The sequence below is a fragment of the Canis lupus genome, chromosome 15 (assembly GCF_011100685.1).
Source record: "Canis lupus familiaris isolate Mischka breed German Shepherd chromosome 15, alternate assembly UU_Cfam_GSD_1.0, whole genome shotgun sequence".
Lineage (NCBI taxonomy): Eukaryota > Metazoa > Chordata > Mammalia > Carnivora > Canidae > Canis > Canis lupus.
Window position 1 is genome coordinate 14,882,322 of NC_049236.1, and position 18,734 is coordinate 14,901,055.

The 18,734-nt window shown below is 47.6% G+C and overlaps 1 protein-coding gene across 1 annotated transcript; it reads right to left on the bottom strand.

Annotated features, from left to right (window-relative positions):
- Window positions 1–1,723: 1,723 nt before the first annotated feature.
- On the bottom strand, window positions 1,724–18,222 carry AKR1A1 (aldo-keto reductase family 1 member A1). The gene is given in 9 exon segments (NM_001252168.1): window positions 1,724–1,877; window positions 2,513–2,599; window positions 2,741–2,813; window positions 3,070–3,269; window positions 3,746–3,941; window positions 4,567–4,718; window positions 4,889–5,008; window positions 8,129–8,218; window positions 18,034–18,222. Coding segments are annotated over 8 exon segments (978 nt in total). The 5' UTR covers window positions 8,213–8,218; window positions 18,034–18,222; the 3' UTR covers window positions 1,724–1,811.
- Window positions 18,223–18,734: the final 512 nt, after the last annotated feature.

Here is an 18,734-nt window from a genome sequence, read left to right on the forward strand (position 1 = left end):
TTAGCTTTTTTTTTCTCCAGATATTATTTATTTGAGAGAGTAAGCACAAGTAGGCAGAGTGGCAGGCAGAGGAAGGGGGGGAAGCAGGCCGCTACCAAGCAGAGAGCCCAATGCAGAGCTCAATCCCAGGACCCTGGGACCATGAACTGAGCCAAAGGCAGATGCCCCACCAACTGAGCCACCCAGGGGCTTCTCTTCCTCGGCCTCCTGCTGCATACAGGATAAAAGTAAAATCCAACTCAGTTTCCTAGGCTATCACCAGGCCCTACCTAATTTTAGCATTCTTCCATGCCATTCCATCCGCACTCTTTCAGGTGTTTTTGTTGTTGTTGTTGTTGTTTTTTAATTTACTCATGAGAGACATAGAGAGAGAGAGGCAGACACAGGTGGAGGGAGAAGCAGGCTCCACACAGGCGTCCTATGTGGGACTCGATCCTGGGACTCCAGGAGCACACCCTGGGCCTAAACACTAGGCAGGCACTAAACCACTGAGCCACCCAGGGATCCCCTCACTTTTAGGTTCTATCATGGAAGACTTTTTTGTTTATTTTTATGGAAGACTTCTTTAGGTTTTTCCAATAACTTCTAGTTTCAAGGCTTTTCCCCCCTAAGCTATCCAATTTGCAGGGAAGACTATTCCCACTCTCACCTTTTTAAACTAATTAATCCCTATTCCTCCTTCATACCTCAGCTGATTAAATCAGTAGGCTCCTCACTCTGCACTTTTCATAGCACTTCTTCTAAGTGCAATTAAACTAATTATGCAATTAAAGTCTGTCTCCTCCTTCAAACCATAGGGACCTATGTGTCTTGGTCTCCTGGGTATGGTATTGTGCCTAACTCATAGAAGTACTCAATAAATATTTGTTGAATGAAGAGCAATGGTTCCACTGGAAAACTAAAATTAGTTTTGTGTGACCTAAGTTTAGTTTTTTAAAAACTCTCCTAAAGCCTCAGTAGCCTTTGGTGGGACTATAAAATACATAAGATAGAACCTTAAGATGGTGCAGAGTGACCAGTTTTCAGACTCACTCACTCACTTCTTCACGGAGCCTATGCACACTGACTGTAGCATCTGAGACAAAGCCCCTATCCCTATCTTTCCTGATTTTGTAAGCTGGGATTCCTGAACTTCTAAATATACAGGTATTTTTGGCTCTTCATAGACCTAAACCTAGGCACTGAACAAGGTGGTGGTGGTCGTGGTTGGGAATCCAAGACCCAGGCCCAGCAGTGCCAGGAAACCACACAACTCTCCCTACCTTTTTTTTTTTTTTTTTTTTAATTTTTATTTATTTATGATAGTCACAGAGAGAGGCAGGCAGAGACACAGGCAGAGGGAGAAGCAGGCTCCATGCACCGAGAGCCCGATGTGGGATTCGATCCCGGGTCTCCAGGATCGCGCCCTGGGCCAAAGGCAGGTGCCAAACCGAGGCGCCACCCAGGGATCCCAACTCTCCCTACCTTGATGGCACCCTGAGAAGACTAATTTTGGGCACTCTAGGACAGTATGTAGTGCTGTGAGCTGCCACTAGATGGCAGTACTACATCAATGTACCTAATTCAAGAAAGTAGAACTGGAATTCAGCCACATACTGGTTTCTCCAGAAACAAAAAAGAAGTCCGAGCTTGGGACAGGTGGCATCCAGCATCCCTCAGCTCAGCAGCTCTAAGGGAAATAGTTTCCATCTCAGGTCTGACCAGACAAATAAGCAAGTAGTGTGGCTGCTCTAATGGCTTTATTAACTCCTTTCTGGGGGTGGCAGGACCTTGTAGTTGAAGAGCTGGAAGGAAACCAGGAAGTGGTGGTCTCAGTATGGATCATTAAAGGGGTACAGAGGGTGCCCTGCATCTCTCGGGACCCTCTTCCCATCCACCTGGAAAGAGAGAGACAAATGACTCTATTAGCAGGAGTTGACATTCCAAAGACACAGGGCCTTTCCCTGAATCCTCTTGAACATCACCTATAAACAGCACTATGCCAGATGGCAGTGGCAGGACCCTGAGCACCAGAGAATGCCCGTATTGACATTCCAGCAATCCATAGCCTGGTGTATACCTGTCCCTGCCCCTAAGAGTTCATAGTCTCAACTGGAATAAGGAACTATTTATTTCCCTACCTGTAACAGGCTTCAACCCAACCTCAATTCCTCTACCAAGACTGAGAATGCCTTAAAGCCTCCTCTCATTTATACCATATACTGAGAACTTGCAATATATCAAGAACTGGGATCCTTTTACAGATAGATTGAGGCTTGTAAAACTTAAATAACTTGTTCTAGGTCACAAGATATCGAAGCTGGACTGGGACTCAAAGGCTATTGCTTTATCCCCAAGCCTTATTACTTTCCCAAGCTTAATAAAAAGAAAAGAACCCACTGTGTTCAGGACAGCAATCCTACCAACAACATCCAGCTCCTCCTCTGACCAGCAAGGCCGAGAGGCTAGATCTGGGCCAGAATTCTGCCCCAAATCTTATATTCCCTAACTCTGGCAGGTGATATATACTCACTGTGAGCATGGGCACAATGTATCGCCAATTTTTATTCAGGGCATCTAGCTGCTTCATCTCGTCTGGGCTAAAGGTGAAGTCAAACACCTGGGGATAAGACGTAGGGATCAGGAAAATCAGCTTTGTGTGTGGAAGCCAGGATTCTTCTTGCCAGGCAGAGTCGGAGCCAAACTATGTCCCAACGGGCTAAAGGTTGAGGCCAAGAAGACAGGACCCATCACCAAGTACCTGGATGTTCTGGAGAATACGTGAAGGTGTGATACTCTTGGGGATGCAGATCACTTTCCGCTGGACCTGCCACCTAAGGTGGGGGATTGAAGTAGATTAGGAAGAGGAGTCAGTACTCACAATCATTGTTTCGTCCTCCACACAGCCTTCTCTAAACTCCTGGTGTCCCTGAGCCCCAATACAATGGGGAACATGCCTCAGAGTAGCTTCCCCTAGATTATACAGCAAGATTAGCAGCCTCACTCAGGTAGTTGGATAAGGAATCACTCAACCCTTGCCTCCCAACCCAGGTGCCCTCTCCCCACTTCTTTCCCCAAGATTGCCCACACCTGAGCAGGATCTGAGCTGGAGACCGGCCATACTTTTCAGCCAGTGCCAAGACTACCGGCTCCTCAAGTAGGACAGGCTCATCAGGATCACGCCAAGCTCTATCAGAGGATCCCAGAGGGCTATAAGCGGTCACCTCCAGGCCACGTGCTTGGCAATGAGCAATCAGCTCCTTCTGAGCCAAGTATGGGTGACATTCCACCTGAAACAAACAAAAAAAACCCATCACTATTGGCTGATCTGACCCAGCTTGTGGGGCCCCCACATCTCGGCCAACTTTGCATTGCTGACTCCCCAATTCCCCTCAGCCCACTTTCCCCACTCTCCACCTGCCACTCCAATTCATTCTCTTCCCACACCTCAATGTCTTTATTTTTGGTTTTCTAACATTCTTGTGTTTGATATGAACCAATACATAGTACTTCTTCTTACTGACAGAACCTTACTTTACACGTACATTGTTCACATTTATTTCCATTGTGCTTGAATCAAAGACTTTTTAGTTTTTTTTAACTCCAGTGTAGTTACCTCAATGCTCTCCTTTATGCAGACAATTCCTACGCCAACACTTCTGAAAACTTGCTAGCCATCTCCATGAAGTAGACCCATCATCTGCTCACTTATGTTCCCGCACACACATATGCCCTCAAAGCAACAGATCTGTGTTGCTGTGCTCACCTGCAGGACAGCTGGGCGTACAGAGGCCACACTGAGCACATCATCGATCTGCCGACTGCTGAAATTGGACAGGCCCAGTGCTCGTACCAGTCCCTTAGCCACCAGTGCCTCCAGAGCTTTCCAGGTCTCCTTGTAGTGGGTAGAGTCATAGCGGATTGTCCCATCGGCATTTTTAGGGAAAGGGTTGTCTCCCCGCCTAAGTAAAGACAGCCCCCGCCATGAGTGGGCACAAATGCAAGGCTCCTGCCTTATCTGCCCATCCAGCCACTCTGTGTCCCCATACCAAGCCCAGAAAGGGCAAAAGGCCAAGAATAAAAAAAAAGCATGCTCTTTCACCCTCTCAGGTCATGACCCAGGTGTTAACTCTATATAGAACGCCCATTCCCTCTCCTCTTCTTCCTAGACACAAATTGTATCTCCTCTCCTCTGGGAAGTCTTTCTGAACTCCTTCCTCCTCAAAGAGTTTCATGTTCTTGCAACCTTCCCCTAGGACTGGCACAGAGCTCCTGGTAGGCTCCTCTCATACCCTCTGCTGGAGCTGATTCTCTACTGCAATCCTAGGCCTAGCTCAGCAGAAGCCAGTAGTTTCCTGAATGAATAAAGGGAGGGGGAGGGACCACCCATGTATCCCTAGGATCCACCTCATGTGAAGCTACACTCCTTTGCTGTAGCTAAACTCTTGGCTGCGATGGCATAAAAGGCTGAGTTCCCATGGCAAGCTGAGGAGTGTTCCTCTCCTGCCCTGCTCCTGTGCCTTACAAGTTACTACCATAACTCCCCCAACACCTGACTCCCTGGATGAAGACCCTGGCAAGACTCACTCAAAGGCATAAGGCCAGTGCATCAGGTACAGGTCCAAATACTCCAGCTGGAGGTCAGCCAGTGTCTTCCGGAGGGCAGGCTCCACATCCTTGGGGTGGTGTTTAGTGTTCCACAGCTTAGAAGTCACAAACAGCTCCTCTCGAAGCACCACCTGGTACAGGGGCAGGGCCCATAGTGAGAAGAGCCATGGGCACCCGATACACAGGTAAATAATTTCACCCACCCTCACCTCTGGGCGAGGAATTAGGAGGAAGACACTGCCAGATCCCTCCAGCCAGGACTCCAGCCCTCACCCCACCCCTCCGTCACCCTAGTCCTCACCTTGCCAGGTCCTACATTCTCCTTCAGGGCCTCCCCGATCTCAGCCTCATTGCCGTAGATAGCAGCACAGTCAATGTGGCGGTAGCCTACACTCAGGGCATACATAATAGCTGCTTTTACCTGCCAGGTGAGATGCAAAGGTTTCAGTTCTGTTGGCCTAGGCCAGAAACTGCCCTCCTGAGGGTCACTAATGGGGAAAGGGGCAGTTATCCATAACGTAGGAGTGGGAAGATGAAAAATGGTTCTAGTCTAGGGGACTAGAAGCCTCTTCAGAGACCCCAAACCCTTTGTGCTGGCCTAATAATCCCCTAGATTCCCTCCTACCCAAGCAATCTCAGTGGGGCCTAGTAAAAAACTAACATTGGGGCAGCCCGGGTGGCTCAGCGGTTTAGCACCACCTTCAGCCAGAGACATGATCCTGGAGACCTGGGATGGAATCCCACGTCAGGCTCCCTGCATGAAGCCTGGTTCTCTCTTTGCCTGTGTCTCTGCCCCTCTCTCTCTGTGTGCCTCTTGAAAAAATAAATAAAATCTTAAAAAAAACAAAAAACAAAACCTAACATTGGTACTCTCAGACGCTCAGTAGATGGATGGATACATTAAAAGAAAACAGAAGTTTAGGTCATGGAGACTGGTTCTCTAGGTCTGAGGAGCGGATTAGGGAAACACAATACACAGGTAAATAATTTATAGGCCAGTGCTACACTGAGAGATCTTTATGGAGCCCTGTAGATCAAGTGAGCTCTGGGAGTTCGAAGGAACAAAAGAGCTCTGAGAGGGGGGAAAAAATTAAGGAAGGCAGAGAAGTGAGATGAAGCTGGGCCCAGAGCCCTCTGTTGGGAGAGAAGAAAGCAGACACAAAGTAGGCGGACAGGTCAATTTGCTAAAAAACAAACTAGAAACCTGGCATCAGAAGCAGAACCAGGGCAGCCCCGGTGGCTCAGTGGTTTGGTGCCACCTTCAGCCCAGGGTGTGATCCTGGAGACCCGGGATCGAGTCCCAGGTCGGGCTCCCTGCGTTGAGCGTGCTTCTCCCTCTGCCTGTGTCTCTGCCTCTCTCTCTCTGTGTCTCTCATGAATAAATAAAAATCTTTAAGAAAAATAATAAAAATACAGCTATATTAAAAAAAAAAAAAAAAGCAGAACCAAGGGTGCCAGGGCCTTGCCTTTTAAGATCCCCATCTAGGGTGCCTGGGTGGCTCAGTCGGTTAAATGTCTGCCTTCAGCTCAGGTCATGATCCCAGAGTCTGGGATCAAGTCTGGGATCAGGCTCCCTGCTCTGTGAGGTATCTACTTCTTCCTCTACCCCTTCCCTCTGCTTGTGCCCTCTCTCCCTCAAGCTCGTTCTCTCTCATTCTTTCAAATAAATAAAATCTTAAGGGCAGCCCCGGTGGCGCAGCGGTTTAGCGCCGCCTGCAGCCTGGGGTGTGATCCTGGAGACCCGGGATTGAGTTGCACATCGAGCTTCCTGCATGGAGCCTGCTTCTCCCTCCGCCTGTGTCTCTGCCTTTCTCTTCGCTCTCTGAATGAATGAATAAAATATTTTTTAATAAATAAATAAATAAATAAATAAATAAATAAATAAATAAATAAAATCTTAAAAAAAGAAATCTCGGGGCAGCCCCGGTGGCGCAGTGGTTTAGTGCCGCCTGCAGCCCGGGGCGTGATCCTGGAGACCCTGGATCGAGTCCTACATCGGGCTCTCTGCATGGAGCCCGCTTCTCCCTCTGCCTTGTCTCTGCCTCTCTCTCTCTGTGTCTCTATGAATAAATAAATAAAATCTTAAAAAAAATAAAATCTCCATCTAGGTACAGCTCTTACTATCCAGACGTACTCCCCTCACCAGTCTTGGCCCAGGTTCTGATTTCCACCCTTGCCTTTACCTAGCTCCTAGACCTGTCCTGGGCGGTGTCAGCGACTGCCTGGAGTACAGACACCCTGGCTCCAGGGTTCTAGGCAGCTAGAGGAAGGAAAACAAAGGAAAAAGAGGCAGAGCACACCACAAATACCAGCCTAATTCCAAGAGAGAAGAGGCTCTTCTTTCTCCCTGCCAAAAGTCCTTCTCAAACTTAATCCCCAAACTTCTCTAAACTCTGACTCAGATTTCCAAAGCAGGAAGAAGCCCTGAGAAGATGCCCCACCCCAGGTGGGAGCTACATCTCTAGTTCCAACAACCCTAGGAAAGCTGGTCTCGATTCCCACACTCCCCTAAATTGGAAGAGTCTATATACTAGGGTTAAACTCCAGCTAGCCTTTTGTTTTTTTCAGCTAAGAATGGTTGTTACCTCTTTAAAAGGTTACTTAAGGATATAATTGCCCCCGGGATCCCTGGGTGGCGCAGCAGTTTAGCGCCTGCCTTTGGCCCAGGGCGCGATCCTGGAGACCTGGGATCGAATCCCACGTCAGGCTCCCGGTGCATGGAGCCTGCTTCTCCCTCTGCCTGTGTCTCTGCCTCTCTCTCTCTCTCTCTCTCTCTCTCTGTGCGACTATCATAAATAAAAAAAAAATAAAAAAGGATATAATTGCCCCCATTTTGCAACTTGTCCAGCAAAATCTCAACCATTAAGCATCTGGTTCTTTAAGAAAAAGTTTGCTGTGATGCCTGGGTAGTTCAGCGGTTGAGCGTCTGCCTTAGGCTCAGGGTGTGATCCCAGGTCTGGGGATTGAGTCCCACATTGGGCTCCCTGTGAGAAGCCTGCTTCTCCCTCCACCTGTCTCTGCGTCTCTCATGAATAAATAAACAAACAAATCTTAAAAGAAAAGAAAAAGTTTACTAACCCTTGGTCTCTACAGTTGACAGCTATTCTTCAAACCCTGACACCTATCATGTGCCTACCTCTGGACTGAACACTAGGGAGTGGCCCAGCCCTTGAGCCCTGTGTGGGAGAGGAAGATATGATCACAGCACATAAATGCCGTATTAGGGATCAGCATAGGGCCACAGTGGGGTCCCATGTCTGCCACAGCACTCCGTACAGATCTCATTAGGGAAACGGTTCCTTCCTATTCCCTTAGCCCTTCTGGGCCCCGCAGCCATTCCTCTGAGTTAGCTGAGGAAGCCAAGGGCTCACTGCTGGCCTCTTCTTCCCTTGTTTCTTCCCAGTGCCTTTCAGGCTCATCCCTACCTGAAATAGAGTACCAGGATGGGGCTGCTAGGGAAAATTCAGGGGCCCTCTCTCAAATTCTCCCTTTTCCCTGGCAGAGGTGCAAGAAGCCCTCCTCCCTGTCCTCCATTTCTCACCTGGCCAGGATCACTCTTCCAGGTGCCCAGCCCAATCAGGGGCATCTTCTGCCCAGTGTGCAGGAGGACACATGAAGCCGCCATCGCCCCCTGAAACACCAATGGGAAGAGAATGGTATGGGGGTCAGTGTTGCTGCTTGAGCCTCTGCTACCCATTGGTCAAGAGTCCCATAAAACATGGGTGGTAAAGGGAGCACAGATGTGAGACAACAAATACATGATTGTGCATACATGCCTGTAAGCAGAGGGCAGCTAAAACAGCATAACCAGAACCAACCGAAGCTAGTAGTTCCTGGACAAACATTAACTGGACCACCAGCCTGGCTGTCCTTCCTTCTACTGGGCTAAAGATCTGTGTCAGAGAGCTCTAATACCTAAAAACAAAGGTGGGTGGCTCCCTGAAGTACCCAGACTTGACAACATAAAGTCTCAAGCCACCGTAAGATAGCAAAGGCCACGATAAGTCAAAGTGAGACCAAGTGACAGAACAGATTCAGGAACAGGTCACCTCTCTGAGGATGAAACAAACATTCCCAGGAGGCTCTCAGAAACTAGATTCTCCTAGTCCCGCACAGACTGGTCTGATCTGCACGCTGCTAGGCCAGAGTGGAGTCTTACAAGGTAAGCATACATTTATTTATTTATTTGTTTGTTTGTTTATTTTTATGTTTATTTATTTATTTATTTATTTTTATTTATGATAGTCACACAGAGAGAGAGAGAGAGAGAAAGGCAGAGACATAGGCAGAGGGAGAAGTAGGCTCCATGCACTGGGAGCCTGACGTGGGACTCAATCCCAGGTCTCCAGGATCGCGCCCTAGACCAAAGGCAGGCGCCAAACTGCTGCGCCACCCAGGGATCCCCTTTTTTTATTTTTTTAAAGATTTTATTTATTTATTCATTCATGAGAGACACACACAGAGAGAGAGAGAGAGAGAGAGAGGCAGAGACACAGCAGAGGGAGAAACAGGCTCCATGCAGGGAGCCCGATGTGGGACTCGATCTCAGGTCTCCAGGATCACGCCCTGAGCCAAAGGCAGGTGCCAAACCGCTGAGCCACCCGGGCTGCCCCGTATACCATTTTTTAGATGAAAAAATCAAACTCAGGGCAGCCCCAGTGGCTCAGCGGTTTAGCGCCGCCTTCAGTCCCGGACATGATCCTGGAGACCCAGGATCAAGTCCCATGTCAGGCTCCTTGCATGGAGCCTGCTTCTCCTTCTGCCTGTGTCTCTGCCTCTCTCTCTCTCTCTCTCTGTGTGTCTCTCATGAATAAATAAATAAAATCTTTATTAAAAAAAAAAAAAGAAAAAAGAAAAAAGAAAAAAGAAAAAAGGGGATCCCTGGGTGGCTCACGGTTTAGCACCTGCCTTCAGCCCAGGGTGTGATCCTGGAGTCCCAGGATCAAGTCCTACATTGGACTCCCTGCATGGAGCCTGCTTCTCCCTCTGCCTATGTCTTTGCCTCTCTGTGTGTGTGTGTGTGTCTCTCATGAACAAAATCTTTAAAAAAAAGAAAGAAGAGAAAAGAGCAAACTCAGAGAGGTGAAGTTATTTGCCCCCAAATCAACAGCTGAGAAGTAGCAAAGCCAAGGAACCAAGGAGGAGCCAATGGAAAAAGACAAAAAAAGCCAGGTAAACAGACTCCTAATATTCACGTGTTGTGCCTCACAGTAGACACCTATCACAATGTGCTACAGAAAAGCAAATGACGTCTGTAGGGCAAGGACCAGGGAATATAGACATTGGCTTTTAAGTTGGACTTCCCCAAGGGGAGTCAAGAGGAGAAGGCTTTCCAGGAAGGGGAATCAGATACAGCAGAAAGCAATAAATTATAGACACAAGAAAATTTCCAACTGAACAAAACAGGTGTTACTGGAGCAACCCTCTTTGGAGAGCTTTGAAAATCAGAAGTCTCCAAAGGGCCCACGAATACTCGTTCAGTCAATAAAAGATGAATACTCCAGGTCTTGTGCTGGGCCTAAGAGACCCACATATTCAGAGTCCCTGCCCTCTTGGAGTTTATTATGGGCTGGTATAGTGAGGACAGAGGGTAGTACAATGTATGAGATAGGACTAAAATCTGCACAACTGCTACAAGAAAAGAGTAACCCTGCTAGGATGGCTTCTTGGAAATAATATTTGATTCTTTTTTTTTTTTTTAAGATTTTATTTTTGGGGCACCTGGGTGGCTCAGAGACTGAGCATCTGCCTTGGCTCAGGATGTGATCCCAGGAGACACACAGAGAGAGGCAAGACATAGGCAGAGGAGGAGAAGGAGGCTCCCTGTAGGGAGCCTGGCACAGGACTCAGAGTCCAGATCCCGGGATCATGCCCTGAGCTGAAGGCAGACGCTCAACCGCTAAGACACCCAGGCATCCCAAAAGACTTCATTTTAGGGATCCCTGGGTGGCGCAGCGGTTTGGCGCCTGCCTTTGGCCCAGGGCGCGATCCTGGAGACCCGGGATCGAATCCCACATCGGGCTCCCGGTGCATGGAGCCTGCTTCTCCCTCTGACTATGTCTCTGCCTCTCTCTCTCTCTCTCTCTCTCTGTGACTATCATAAATAAATAAAAAAATTAAAAATAATAAAAAAAATTAAAGACTTCATTTTATTTTATTTTTTAAGATTTTATTTATTCATGAGAGAGAGAGAGAGAGAGAGAGAGAGAGAGAGGCAGAGACACAGGCAGAGGGAAAAGCAGGCTCCATGCAGGGAGCCTGACATGGGACTCGATCCCAGGTCTCCAGGATCACACCCTGGGCTGAAGGCAGGCACTAAACTGCTGAGTCACCAGGCTACCCAAGATTTTCTTTCCTTTTTCTTTTTTTTTTTAAGACAAATTTTTATTTTATTTTATTTATTTATTCACGAGAGACACAGAGAGAGAGAGAGAGAGAGAGAGAGAGAGAGGCAGAGACACAGGCAGAGGGAGAAGCAGGCTCCATGCAGGGAGCCCGACATGGGACTCGATCCTGGGTCTCCAGGACCAGGCCCTTGGCTGAAGGTGGCGCTAAACCGCTGAGCCACCAGGGATCCCCAGATTTTCTTTAAGTAATATCTACATCTAATGTTGGGGCTCAAACTCACAACCCCGTGATCAATAGTTGCATGCTTGGGGCGCCTGAGTGACTCAGTTGGTTAAGTGTCCAACTCCTGATTTCAGCTCAGGTCATGACCTCGGGATCCTGAGACTGGGCTCCGAGCTGGGTGTGGGGCCTACTTAAGATTCTCTCTCTCCTGGGATCCCTGGGTGGCGCAGCGGTTTGGCGCCTGCCTTTGGCCCAGGGCGCGATCCTGGAGACCTAGGATCGAATCCCACGTCGGGCTCCCGGTGCATGGAGCCTGCTTCTCCCTCTGCCTGTGTCTCTGCCTCTCTCTCTCTCTCTGACTATCATAAATAAATAAAAATTTAAAAAAAAAAAAAAAAAAAGATTCTCTCTCTCCATCCCCCTTCCCTTTGCCTCAATCCACCAATCTAAAAAAAAAAGAAGGGACACCTGGGTGGCTCAGCGGTTGAGCATCTGCCTTTCTCTCTCTCTCCCTCTCACTTCTGTTCTCTCTCTCTTTCTCTCTCTTAAAAAATAAATAAATAAAAGGTGCATACTCTACCACTGAGCCAGCAAGGCGTCCCTGAGTCAATCAAGTCTTGATGAATAGGAGTTATCCAAGCGAAAGGGAAAAGAAAAAGAATGCTCAACCTAAGAGCCAATAAGCTTGAAATAACCTTTTCCCTTGATCTCCTCAGTACTATAGATATCACTTCCTTGGGATTGATTTCATTGCCAGCAATAACTTTATAAATATAACCTTTGTTTCTAAGTTCTGAAAAGACATCAAGAATATTATGGTAGAGCAGGAAATAAGACAAGTTGTAAATATAACTGACATACCAAAATTGTTTTTCCTAATACTTCCAACTCTGGAAGATTTTTATAGTCTAGCATACTGTGGTTATGGGTACCTTTTTCTGCTGAAACAGAAACAAAATTATTCAGTCTGGGCAGCAAACCACAGATCACTGAGGGTAGTATTGTTACCAAACTTCCCAGGGATCAGGCAAGTTTGTCTGGACCTCACAGGAGGAACTAGTCTGCCAGTTGCCACCAGTGTCTGTGGCTGGTGTCCTGGGCTTGATCCCCAAACAGGTGACCTGCTGGCCTCTCCCAGATTTCCTAGCACACATTGGAGAACTCTGAAATTACACATGGACTTAGGCTGAGAGCTTGAACAAAAGCCTAGTCTAAGGCAAAAAGGAAGAAACCTGATGCTTGCTTCTCCCTTTTGATGGTGAAACAGAAAACCCAAGAGGAAAAAAAAAAAAAAAGAAAGAAAGAAAACCCAAGAGGCCGGGAGGTGGGGCGTCGGGCGAGGGGGGGGTGCGGGAAGGGGGGTGTCATAGAATAAGGAACACCTAACAAAGAGGTTCAAAGAACAAGAGCTCCAAAGGAGAGAATGGAGGGGCACAGAGAACAAATGTTTTTCTCTAGGACAGGAAATCATACTTTGCCAGCTCCTGACTTCCTTATCTTCTGCCTCGGGGATTTGCTTTCCAGCCTTCTCCTGCATTAACAGGCTCTGAAGCTGTCAGGAACTGCCTAGCTTGGGCTCTAGCAGCAATCAGAAACCCTTATGTTAACTTGGGAGACGTTTGGGGCACCTGGGTGGCTCAGTCAGTTAAGCATCTGCCTTTGGCTCAGGTTGTGATCTCAGGGTCCTGGGATGGAGCCCCGTGTTGGGCTCCGTGCACAGTGTCTGACTGTCCCTCTCCTCCCCTCTCTGCTCTTCCCCTCCTCACAGGCTCTCTCTCTAATAAATATAATCTTTAAAAAGGGGGTGGTGGGGGATCCCTGGGTGGCTGAGTGGTTTAGCGCCTGCCTTTGGCCCAGGGCATGATCCTGGAGTCCCGCGTGATCCTGGAGTCCCTGCTCGTCGGGCTCCCTGCATGGAGCCTGCTTCTCCCTCTGCCTGTGTCTCTGCCTCTCTCTATGTCTATCATGAATAAATAAATAAAATTTTAAAAAATAAAAATAAAATAAAAATAAAAAGGGGGTGGTGGTGAACCTGGGTGGCAAAGTCAGTTGAGGGTCTGCCTTTGGCTCAGTCATGACCCTGGGGTCCTAGGATGGAGCCCTACGTCAGGCCCCCTGCTTGGCGGGGAGGCTGCTTCTCTCTGTCCCTCTCACTCCCCTCTGCTTGTGCGCTCTCTCTGTGTCTCAAATACATAAAATCGTAAAAAATAAAAATTAAAAATGGGATGCCTGGGTGGCTCAGTGGTTGAGCGCCTGCCTTTGGCTCAAGGTGTAATCCTGGATTCCCAGGTTCGAGTCCCACATCAGGCTCCTTGCATGCAGCCTGCTTCTCTGTCTGCCTGTGTCTCTGCCTCTCTCTCTCTCTCATGAATAAAAAAATAAAATCTTTTAAAAAATTAAAAAAAAAGAACTTGGGAGAGGATTTACACATAAAAAAGAAAAGCTGCATGGTGGGGAGGGGGGCATAGGTGGTATCAGGACTCAGGTTTTTTTTTTTTTTTTTTTAATATGTATCCTGTGGGTGAGGAAAAATGTATCCTGTGTAAATACTTTTGATATATTTTTTAAATTTTTTATTTATTTATGATAGGGACACAGTGAGAGAGAGAGAGAGGCAGAGACACAGGCAGAGGGAGAAGCAGGCTCCATGCACCGGGAGCCCAACGTGGGACTCGATCCCTGGTCTCCAGGATCGCGCCCTGGGCCAAAGGCAGGCGCCAAACCGCTGCGCCACCCAGGGATCCCAATACTTTTGATATTGATGGAGGGAAGGGATTTTTTTTTTTAAAGATTTTATTTATTTATTCATGAGAGACACAGAGAGAGAAAGAGAGAGAGAGGCAGAGACACAGGCAGAGGGAGAAGCAGGCTCTATGCAGGGAGCCTGACATGGGACTCGATCTCGGGTCTCCAGGATCACACTCTAGGCTGAAGGCGGCGCTAAACCGTTGAGCCACTGGGCTGCCCAGGACTCAGGTTTTAGGGGCACCTGGCTGGCTCACTTGGTAGAGCACACAACTCTTGATCGTGGGGTTGTAAGTTCAAGTCCTATGTTGGGTGTTCAGATTACTTAAAATCCTTAATAAAAAAAAATCCTTAATAAAAAATAAAAAAAGGACTCAGGTTTTATTATTCCCAAGTCAGCATCTACATTCCTTCTGTCTGGGGCTGTCTTCCCTTCTCATAGGAGGACTCTATAGCTGCTGCCTGGATGCAGGAAACAAAAACACAGGAAAAAGAGGAAGCAGTATTTACATGAGTGTTCCCAGCTGCATGGGCCTCTCCTCTATCTCTCACAAATGTTAGTGTCCCTCAGAGTTCTGTCTCCAAACCTCCTCCCACTCCCTAGTTAAGCTCATGTCTTCACTTACCACGTTAAGCACTGATTCTGCCCAACCCAGTCCTGGACCTGCAGCTCCCTCTGGACATCTCTACCCATACATCCTATAGGTATCTAAGACTCAACATGTCCAAAACTCTACTCATCATATCCAGCAGCAAACCACAAAGGAAATGGTTCAAGGCCTGCGACTGCACAGACCTGGATTTGAATCTCAGGACCCTCCCCCATTTTGAAGAGAAGCCCTATCAAGTACTTTGCATAGTGCCTCACCAATGCTCTTCATTCGGTATATCTCTCTCAGCAGGGACTCAAGGCCCTGGATAATAACTGTTAAACAATTCATAGTACAATCCACAGGGTCTTGAAAAAAATATCTAAATAAATTATTTCAGTTCATTTGGCATCTTTTAGTATTATCTATCAGATTATGGTTTGACAGGTGATGGGTAGGAGAGTATATCCTTGCCTGTACTTCTAAGAAGCCAGCATAGAAAACTACTTTAAATATGTAACAGTGACCAAGATTTGGTCAATTTGGCTGGGTTAAAAATCCTATTAATATTGGTCAATATTTTTTAAAAAGATAGTTTGCTCTAAACTGTAATATAAAACCTAAGACTACAGTAACACTTCACGTACTTCTTGAGGTATGTGAAAAAGATTTCAAAATATCTCTTTTTTTCTTTCTCCAGTCCATCCATATCTGTCTCCACTGCCACTGCTCTAGCTTGAACCACACCTACCTGAACCACCAATCTCCTGTTTCCAGTGTAGCCCCTCTCCCTATAATCCATTCACTAAATCTGACCATGTGACTCAGAGGCTCATCTTTCAGCTGTTTTTGCCTACCTTCGGTATGAAGTCTACACTCCTTAGTAACAGCTTTTATAACCTGGCCTCCACCTTCCCATTTTCCCACTTTTTCATGGCAAACTCCAGGTTTCAGACTTTACAGAACCAGCTTTCACTTACGTGACTCCAGGTACACTTTGCTTCCCCAAGTCCTACCCCTGCCTGGCTAACTGCTGCTCATCCTTCAGCTAGCACTTCTCCTCCCACGCACCAATAGCTATGCACATGGTGGCAGTTTTTTGTTTATATTGGTTTCCCTCACAAACCAAGGTACTCCTTGAGGTCAGAGCATACCTATCTGAACCCCTCACTCCTAGAATGCCTGGCCCATACAACACATAGAAACACACATGTGGGGGTCCCTGGGTGGCGCAGCGGTTTGGCGCCTGCCTTTGGCCCAGGGCGCGATCCTGGAGACCCGGGATCGAATCCCACGTCGGGCTCCCGGTGCATGGAGCCTGCTTCTCCCTCTGCCTATGTCTCTGCCTCTCTCTCTTTCTCTCTCTGTGACTATCATAAATAAATAAAAATTAAAAAAAAATTAAAAAAAAAAAAAAAAAAAAAAAAAAGAAACACACATGTGTTGGGAAGTCTGGGTGGCTCAGCAGTTGAGCACCTGCCTTTAGCTCAAGGTGTGATCCTGGAGTTCCAGGATCGAGTCCCACATCAAGCTCCCTGCATGGAGCTTGCTTCTCCCTCTGCCTGTAACTCTGCCTGTGTCTCTCATGAATAAATAAAATCTTAAAAAAAAAAAAAAAGAAACACACATGTAAGCATATACAAACACACATACACAACAAAGACACACAAAGGCAAATGTGTCAAGGGGGAGAACTTAACAGCTGGGGGGGGAACATTTGAGGAAGTCACTGCCTTCATCACCTTCTTTCTTTACTTCTTGCGTAACCTGGAAAGAATAATCTCTGAAAGATATCAAAGCACTTTACCATTTTCAGAAAAACAACAACCATGTTTTCATACAGGATGATACTGGAATCGCTACTGTGTAAATAAGAAAACTGAGATCCGGACGCCTGGGTGGCTCAGCGGTTGAGTGTCTGCCTTCGGCTCAGGTCATGATCCCGGATCCCGGGATCGAGTCCCGCATCGGGCTCCCTGCATGGAGCCTGCTTCTCCCTCTGCCTGTGTCTCTGCCTCTCTGTGTGTGTCTCTCATGAATAGATAAATAAAATCTTAAAAAAAAAAAAAGAAAAAGAAAAGAAAAGAAAAGAAAGAAAACCGAGATCTTGGGGAAAGTAACAGGTCTGATCAGAACCATCAAGACTCTTTTAGGGAGGTCTTGCAGCCTGTGTATGGGTAGGCTGAAGAGCCGAATTAATAGTAACCCCATCTGGTGACAGTTCAGATTCCAGTCTCATTGTAACAGAGGTCTGAAGCAATGGAAAAACATGCCCCAGCTTTCCCAAACCCACCACAGTTACCTAAACTAACTTTACCCATTCCAGCCACTTCCAGGAAATATCTATGCAATTCCATAGAAAGGCCAGAGTTAAAAAAAAAAAAAAAAAAAGAAAAGAAAGGCCAGAGTTCCTGCAAAAATCGTGTTGGTAAGCAAACAAAAAGAGGAAGGAGGCCTCTGGGTGGCTCAGTTGGTTAAGCATTTGCCTTTGGCTCAGATCATGATCCCAGGACTGAACCCCCGCTCAGCAGAGAACTAACAGTAACAGTGACCAAGACTTGGTCTATTTGGCTGGGTTAAAAATCCTATTAATACTGGTAAATTTTTTTAAACAGATATAGTTTACTCTGAACTGTAATGTAAAACCTAAAATTGCAGTAACACTTCATGTACTTCTTGATGTGTGTGAAAAGAATTTTATTTTTTATTTTTTTAGAATTTTAAAATATATTATTTCATGGGACGCCTGGGTGGCTTAGAGGTTGAGCATCTGCCTTTAGCTCAGGGCGTGTGTGATCCTGGTTCCCAGGATCGAGTCCCACATCAGGCTTCTTGCATGGAGCCTGCTTCTCCTCCCTCTGCCTGTGTCTCTGCCTCTCTGGTCTTTCATGAATAAATAAATAAATAAAATCTTAAAAAGTAAAATAAAAAATATATTTCTTAAGTCTTTCTCCAGTCCATCCATGTCTGTCTCCACCGCCACTGCTCTAGCTTGAACCACACCTACCTGAACCACCAATCTCTCTGCTTCAGTGCGGCCCCTCTCCCTACAATCCATTCATTAAATCTGACCTTGTGACTCCAAGGCTCAAAGTCTTCCAGCAGTTCTAGGCTACCTAAGCGCTCCTTAGTAATATCTTTCATAACCTGGCTCCCTCCTTCATTTTCCCACCTCTTCATGGCAAAGTCCAGGTGTCAGACCTGTCCTCAGAAAGAGTTCAAAAAAAAAAAACAAAAAAAAAACAAAAAAAAAAAAAAGAAAAAAAAAGAAAAAGAAAAAAGAAAGAGTTCAACTAAAACTTCCTGAGCAACCTAACAGTGGACACATGCTTTTAAAAGCTTTATCTCACTTAACTCTCACCGCAGTTGCGATGTAAGAACTCATTTCATGGGTGAGAAAACTGAGGTCCAGACAAACTGAGAATTTAAACATCACCACACAGGGTTCAAATGGGAAACCGAGTCAGACTGCCTCCAGAGCCTGAGCTCTCTGCTCTATTCGGGGGGGCAGGAGTTGATGGGAGCAGCAGCAGCAACTCACCCCGGCTGGAGCGCAGAGCGTCAACGAGGCAGTGTGATCTCTGCTCGGTTCTGTGCCCTGCCCACGATCCAACACGCCTCAGCTCCGGGAACTGCTGGGCTGCGAGGGAAGATGGCCCGATGCTGAAGGCCGGGACCTGGCTTAAGTCTGGCAGCGACGAGGAAGCTCCTCCCAGAGGGGAGAGGGCCGGGCTTTCAACGTCAAGCGCGGCGGCGGACCCCACCCCTGTCCCCCGTGAGGAGCTGGCGGAAGCCAGAGCGGGCAGCCTGCACCTTCCCCTCCTCTAGGGGCTAGCGGTCGGATTGGCTGGAGTTTAGACACGCTTCGCTGCGCAAGTTTGGAGCACGCGGGGCTGGCGGAACCCCGAGCCGCCTGCCACGTGGGGGCTCCGGCGGCGGTGGGCTCGCGCCTCTGCTGGCCCACAGTGCACCGCGCGCCGCCGCTCTAGGCCGCGCCGCCTTCTGGGGAGCGGCCGCTGCGGGAGCGGGAGGGCCCCGGGGTCACGTGGCAAGTGCTCCTCGGGCCGCCTCCCCCTGGATTCACCGAACCAACGCCTGCTGGTCCCGCGATCCCGGATCCAGTCCCACGTCGGGCTCCTTGCGGGGAACCTGCTTCTCCCTCTGCCTGTGTCTCTGCCTCCATCTCTCTCTTTCTCTGTCTCTCATGAATAAATAAATAAATCAAATTTAAAAAAAAGAAAG